This window comes from Atta colombica, unplaced genomic scaffold, assembly GCF_001594045.1.
Source record: "Atta colombica isolate Treedump-2 unplaced genomic scaffold, Acol1.0 scaffold135, whole genome shotgun sequence".
Classification (NCBI taxonomy): Eukaryota; Metazoa; Arthropoda; class Insecta; order Hymenoptera; family Formicidae; genus Atta; species Atta colombica.
Window position 1 is genome coordinate 1,532,335 of NW_017259223.1, and position 7,975 is coordinate 1,540,309.

At 30.1% G+C, this 7,975-nt stretch overlaps 1 protein-coding gene across 4 annotated transcripts in view; it reads right to left on the reverse strand.

The window, feature by feature from the left end:
- The window catches only part of LOC108684481 (Y+L amino acid transporter 2), a 28,463-nt gene that overhangs the window by 9,357 nt on the left and 11,131 nt on the right, over positions 1 to 7,975 (reverse strand). For all 4 annotated transcript variants that reach the window (XM_018188824.1, XM_018188821.1, XM_018188822.1 and 1 more), the window contains exons 2-3: positions 5,380 to 5,627; positions 4,741 to 4,987 (exon numbers count right to left, since the gene is read on the reverse strand). In XM_018188824.1, the coding sequence (XP_018044313.1) occupies positions 4,741 to 4,987; positions 5,380 to 5,627 (495 nt within the window). The remainder of the gene's footprint in view (positions 1 to 4,740; positions 4,988 to 5,379; positions 5,628 to 7,975) is intronic.

The following is a 7,975-nucleotide window of genomic DNA, read 5'->3' on the forward strand; positions in this document are numbered from 1 at the left end:
ATAAAATATAAAGTGCGGTAGAACTTTTCGTATAATCTAAATCTCTTTCAATTAATTAAATACTGTTTCCACTATTATATTAAATATTCATACTCACAATTAAATATTCTTTTTGCTAATTAATGAAATAATATTAGCAGTATATTTTTCCTAATTTTATTTGAAATGTTTAATTTAAGAATAAAATATTAAAGAAAATGGGAAAAAATTTTCTTAAAAAAGAGAGAAAAATGTCGAAGAAATTTATAGTTTTTAGATTTCCCTGAAGACGAAACTTTATTACTAATTTATAATCTTATTTGAAATACTTATGACTGATAGACTTATCAAATATTGAAAACGCGACGCGTCATTTATTCAAAATGACATTCTCAGCATCGAGAATGAATACATTCGCGATTCATTTTCCTTCACGGGAAAACCTATTCCCGGTTTGTCGAACGATTTATCGGAAGGAATAATAGAAGACTATATGGCGGAATCTTATTTTCTTCAAATACTATAGAGAAGCTTTACTGACAACGTCGCCGATAATCAACTCTTTACTTTATATCTTATAGCATTTCTTTCCAGCAATTTTACGCGAAATTTAGAATAATCACCTCATTACTTTATATCTCAAAGCATTTTTCTCCAATTTTATGCGAAATTTAGAACAACAATTGTTTTGTTGAGAAAACCGAGAAAAATCTGTAGACTGGCTTAATTGGAACTACATTGTTAAGAAAGAGTTCTTAAATTTTATTAACTTTTAAGTTACACAATTTGAACTTAATTTCATGACATTACATTAAATTTAATGTATTTAAAAAGTATATTTGTGTACATGTACATAAAATTTAATGTATTTTTCATGAAAATTTATGAAATTTAACTTTTCATAAAATTTTATTAAAAATACATTAAATTTCATAAATTTTGAATGTACATTACATTTAAATTACTACTTAATTTTTAAATTAAGTTAACTTAATTTTTAGTTAAATCATTCGTTACTTTTAATTTCATTCTTAACCATTTATATGTAAGCTTCATTTATATGTAAAGGAAGGTGATTACATTTCTAACAATGTATTCTTTGAAAATCGTACCGATTGCGAATGTGACATACATTTTTGTACATTACGGTTTGTATATTCCAGAATTATTATGCTTATTATGAGTTCGATATCATAACATGTTAATCATATCAGATTTTTTATTTGCTTTTTTATTTCAGATTAATTATTACCTGACAAAGTGATTTTAATCATGGATAAAGTTCATAGTTAAAGTTTTTTCCTTAAATCCCAATTACATAACAGTATACAATTAATAAATTTCTAATTTTTTTTATTTTTAAATATTTTCAAGTTTGTTTTTCTTATATTTGATGAAAGATATTTTTTATGTCCTCTCATCAAATATTTTTTTAAAGAAACGAGCAAATCTCGCATAAATATTTACAGACTTATTCAATCGTCTTCTCGCGTAAATATTTACAAGAGAAATGCTTCGTCAATTGTCTCCCAGAAAAAATAACTGAAATGCAATTACTTCTGCGTATTTGTAATGCGATCTGCAGGGGTGACATCGAAGCAAAAGAAATGCGTAGTCAAACAACCGCAACCGCGGAAGAAGAACACGATACGCTTACTCGTGATCGTATCCTCGTCCGCAGAATATAGTAAATTTCTAAAAATAAAATTTTTGCATGATATGCATCGTGTATCTTGTGTAAATTAGCCTTTAACATATCTCGTAAAATTATGTAAAGAAGTATATTTCTCAATTTATTTCAATTTCAGTGAATCCGGACTATTTCAAAAATACAAACTACAATTACCAATAATTAAATTGACTAAATCAATAATAATTATACTATAATTAACTAAATCAATAACAATGAATTAATAGTTATCTTTACATTATGTACCAATATACACTATTAATATTTAATTCTATTATAGATGTAATATATTATTAGATTCTGAATTTTATTAATGATATTTCAATCAAAAAAAATATTTTATGAGAATACTTCATGATACTCGATTAGCACACATCTGATTGAACTCGCCCGCGAAAACGCGGAAAAAAAATGAATTACAACACAGAACACGTGAAAAATTACGTGCATCCTTGGATTTCCGCGAGAATACGTCCATAAGATCAGTCCAGTGACATGATTCGCCAGTTGTTTATTCCTATCGACGACCATGAACGAATTCTTTTTTATTACAATATTAACTAGCATTCGATCGTGCACAGATTGTACGCCCGAGTCTCTCCCGCTATTCGCGATTGTTCGCGGAAATTGAAAGGGAATAAAAATCACATATGCTATTTCATGATTTCTACGTTGTGGAAAGAAAAGGCGGAAAAAAGGAGTGTGATTTTGATCTGTGGGAAGGGTATCATTATCGCGCTTATTCGTATGAAGGATGCGAATCACAATTTGCTGCATAATCACGCCGCGCCACTTAAAAGGAGAAAATACTTATTAATTTAAAAGTTATTTTTCATTCTGCCTCGCGTGTGTGCAGCTTTTCATACTCTGCCAACAGAAAAAAGATTTATGTCGAGTGAATGTATTAAATAGAGTAAATAAATGTCACATAAATTAAATCTTGTAATTTTGCAAAAAAATCAGAATCTCTTTTATATATTTCTTAACTATATTGTTTATTAGTCTAATTTAATTTTGCCCTTCTACTTTTTTTTTATCGTTATATTGTATTTTAGAGGATTATTTCGAAGCTTCTTTTTTAAACTCTTGTGTCTTGTTAGTGATTTACTGTGTCGACATAACTAAGAACTGCGCTCTATACCATGTTTGTTACGTGAAAAGAATAGTAGAATCCTTTCTGGAAAATGAGCAGAGGAAACAAAACATCAAGGTCAAAATACATGGCATAGGGAAGCTCAAGGTTGTCAAGAATATTATCGATGTCACTGCTCAGGGAATTCCGTACATATGCAGCTTCCTCGAGATACATATAAGTGGTTTCATCGTAAATTCTCGTAGTTTCATCTCTCTCGAGTGATACGATCCAGCAAATTGCTGTATGAATAAAAAAAATATTTCTATAAATCATTTTTCTTTAACCTAACAGCATTTCTTTTGCAATGAAAATTTTTACTTACGTTCGATGCGATATTTCTCTAAACGTGCGCGGAGAGATCTTCAATTTTTTTTATCCATTACTATCCAATATTTTAAATTAGAAATTGATTTATAATTTCGTATAATAAATTTATGAATAAATTTTTACTCGCGCGCGCGCGCGATAATTATTAAAAGTATTTGTATCTTATTGCTTGTACTACAAAAGTTACGTTTATTTGGTATATATTAACATGAACATTTTTTTTATATTTGTCAGTTGCTACATAGTTACGCTAACTAATATGAATTTCTTGTAAAAAAATGGCAATTTACATTTTTTATTTATTTATGTTATATATTAGATTCTGCTTTACATGTTTTGATGACAAAAATATATATAATTGTAAAATATTAAAGATTATATCTCGTAAATAACATTTAAAAAAGCAAACAAATGCTCAAAACATTTTTTTCTTATTTTGTTGATAAGAAAAGATAGGATATTTTTTTATAACTTGTACAAATAAAAAAAGATATTGAACCGAAAAAAGATTGCGAGACTAACTTACTTTACGCTCACAATTTGTAGTCAGCACATCTCGAAAAAAAAAATGATAAAAAGATGAAATAAAAATTTTTTATTCGAATAAGATCTGCTGAAGATCTCTGTTGTAAGCGATTAAATTTTGCAATCAAGCCAACACGATAGTTGGAATCAGTTCGCATGCAGAAAGGAAAGGCAAAAGAAGAAAAAAACAAACGCGAAAGAAAATAAATAAAAAAAGTGACAAATCAGAAAGATGAATTAGAAATAAATTAAATTAATCGGTCGTTATATTAGATGCATAATAAATTATAACATCTTGATGGACGATCGCTTTTTCGGGTGATATAAAGAGGAGCTCTGAGAACAAGTCGAAAGATAAACGACTGGTGAAGAGAGAGGAAGAGCGGAGGATTATAGACGAAAATCAAAATCACCCGGGATAACATTCTTGACGCAGTCAGGTACACGATTGCTGTGGGAAAGACGAATTTTTTGTGAGTCACATTGTGTCGGCCCGTTTGAAATCGTTACTACTAAAGGACGCGCGAGTCAGTTAAGTTTAATCATCACCCATACGGTATTGTACCGCGATTATTCATCGTCACAGGAGTGGTATCACTCCCATGCTTTGATTGCAATTTCGTGCAACAAATATCTACTCTGTGGATAAACTAAATTTATAAAACTTCATTGCGTTCCTTCGTATGCAGATATCCGCTCAGTATCCGAGTTCGGTTGCGTAATGTTAATTGCAAGCAATATATTGAATAAATTAATATAACGGAGTTGTGGAAAAAGAAAATTTTACGAATGCAGAACTCGATCTACACGTTAGACAATATTGCGAAATCCTTTCATTTTCGTCAACTTCTGCAGAAAAACAGAGAACTAAATGCATCAATTCTATATTAAGTATAATACACGTATAATTATTTTTACTATAACAAATATTTAGTGCACATAGGTCAAAATTTTTAAATAGGTTTCCCGTAAGCCTAAAAAGAAATAATTTTTTTTTGCTTCGTTTTATTTCGCGGATATATCATAACTGACAGAGAGACTCTGGATTTTATTCTTGTCCCTCGATTTTTTATTATCTACTTACATATGCAGCAGACAGCGAGCATTCTTACGGACTCATCGGGTGGCGTACAGTCTGGAAAAATCGGCTTGAGGACGTAAACGCTGAAAGTTAAGGCCACGATAGCTTGACTGCAAGGACGCACTATCATGCACTCAACCCATAATCTGATAAATGCCAAAAAAGGTCCAAAAGTCTCCATAATGTATGCATAATCCGCCCCCGATTTCTTGATCATGCAACCGAGCTCGGCGTAGCAGTAAGCCCCTATCTGTCGAAAGATAAGGAAAAAAAACACAAGAATTTAATTAATACACGTGTCATTTAATTTATTATATGTGTCACTGCTTACATCGAAATGTATTTATCAGAATTGATTTGCAATTTGAATTTCTATGCTGTTACTTAAAGTAAACAGTGTGAGCTGATACATTGAAAAATTCGAATTCAATACGAAAATATTTTATTCATACAGACATTATCAATCATTCTTCTTTTTATTTGTAAACCTACCAAGAAGCAATTACTTTAATTAACACATTGGCATCAGATATAAAGAAATTAATTAAAGATATGAAGAAATTAATTAAATAAAAATCGACAGAACAAAAGTCATCGAGAAATAATTTTCCAAGAAAAAAAAAAGGGATAGATTATGCGTACCATAGAATAAATTCCGGACGCCGTCCAAACGAGAAGACTCGCATTCACGCTTCCGGTATATTTAAGGACTCCCGTTGGACTGACGAAAATGCCGGAACCGATGATGGACCCGACGATGACGGTGACTCCATTGAGAAGCGACATTTTTGCTTCTAGCTTAATCTCGTCGTTGCCCTTTTCAGCAGTAGGGACCGGATCATAGGGCCCCTTCTCGCCATCTTTAATGCTCTCTGATTTCGACATTCTTTCTGAAATGCACAAGGAACTATGTACGCATTTTTTCATTCGTCAAATATTTTTCTTAAATCTTTTTGACATTTTCTATTATTTTTTGATATTGTCTCGAGTAAATAAAACCAGTTATCGTCTTATGTAAAATTATGGTAAAATGTACATGATAGTAAAAAAAACTTATTATAAATGTTTATTATATCGCCATTATAAAAAAGTACATATTAGTCTTAGTGAATGTTTATTTATTAATTATATTGAATATTAGATAACAGAACTTAAGTGTAAAAATCGCAAATGTAATTTTTATATAACATCTGATCCACACTCTCTTTAAAATAATAATAGATACATTTATCATTTACGCTAAGAAAAATCATGAGAAAAATCATTTGTTGATTGTAGAATCACTATCTTATTGATGTTTACTTTTATTTATAAATTAAAATACTTTGTATGTGTGGAGCAGATGAATTTATGAGTGAATTTGTCATGCTATCACGATATCTTGAAATTACTTTAAACGACGGAACATACAGTGCGAATATTTTTCGCCACAATACAGCTTACAATTAGATCAATTTTATCATTAAGATGTATCGCTAAGACAAAGATATATTTTTGTGGAAATATTAACAAACCAGATGTACATGAAAATATTCTTTTATCTATTTCAAAAGCCGTTACGATAAAGCCTTTGTGTATGCATGAATACATTTTATGAATACATTTGAATCTTGTTTTTTTTTACCTTAGAATAATAAGGAAAATTGTTCAAAGTTTTGTAAAGTTTATGATAATTAATGTTGTTATTCTCGTTTTACGCTGTTACTCGACATTCAACAAAGATCCAGCCAAGTGGTGTATCCTCTTGACTTTTCATTAGATAATTCCTTAGAAAGATCGTGCAGATAAGAGTGTTGCAATTTTAGATATATGTGCAATGTATTGTAATGTCTTATTACGTAACAAATTGACAACCCTTCTATCTTGATTATATCCGCGCACTGCTAGAATAAACCAAAAATTGTACCTCATCACGCAAGCAAGAATCACGTAAACTACTGAAAAATCATTCCTTCTTCATTTTATAGTATTTTTTATTTCCTAAAGATATATTTCTTTTCTATCAAAAGAGAAAAGAATTTCCTTTTGAAATAATGAGCACTCTTTATTTTACATCTTATTCACGAGATATTACAAGCTATTTAAAGACCAATGATATCTTATTTTGTGAGATGATTTGCATTTTCCAGAATAAAGATAACGTAATTTGCAATGTTATCTTGTAAAACGAGAAATAAAACGCGAAGACTCCACATTTTTCCTCTCATCAGTTCTAAGTAACAAGATCGATACGCGTATATAAATCGCGATTCTGTATTTCATTGCCGAAGACTACTTCCGAAGGATTTCTCCTGAATAATGCATCTAACAATCGCGCAAAGCGGGACGAGAACACGATCTTTCGTAACGAACTGTGTCGATTTATCTAGGATAGAAGAATCTCGTTGTGCGTGAGAATATAAGCGAGCATTCCGAATGGGCGAAAGGTTGCTTTTATTCCAATTTTTACCGATTCTCAGCGTACAGCAGACAAGTTTGTCCTATGAAAAAAAATTCACTGAATCTTGCCATCCTTATCAGTTATACAAATAATAGGTCTTTATCACTCAAAAAAGTGATCTTGCAATTGTAGCAGAAATTATCTAAGTACGAAAAATAGCTAAAATATAAATTTCTAACAAATACTGTAATATTGGATATGTATTGCAACTAATCATATAGATGACAGAGATAGAATTTAGATTTGTGTTATAAATTCTACGCGTATGATACATAATTTTCTATCAGATACAAAAAACAACTATAATTCTAGCTGAAGCAGCAAAATATATAATATATTTTTGCGTGATTAAAATTAAATAATCATTGAATGTGCACCTCGATCGTTCTAATACCGATATTATTAAAAAAAAAGTGTGTAATTTACATGTAGCCTCCAAAAGGAGTCGTATTTAGGATAGTGAAGAAAATTATTGAAAATTGTGTGTAATAATATTAATCGTATTTCTTTCTAATATAATCAGATGTTCCATTCTCGACGGTCTCGCTTTTAAGATGCTTGTTCTTCTATCCCGCCAAACATGTTAAATGTTCAGATTTTAGCAATATAATAACTAAAAGATCTTTGAAAGATATTTTATAAATTTGGCAAAATTGCAACAGCATAGAATATCTATCATTTCCAAAAAGCAATACAGTAGTTGAAAAAGTTCTCTGCGCGCACAATGAACACAGTGTGAACAGCAGAAAAACTCAACAACTTTGTTTTGGAAATTATTTATTTTGAAAACAATATATA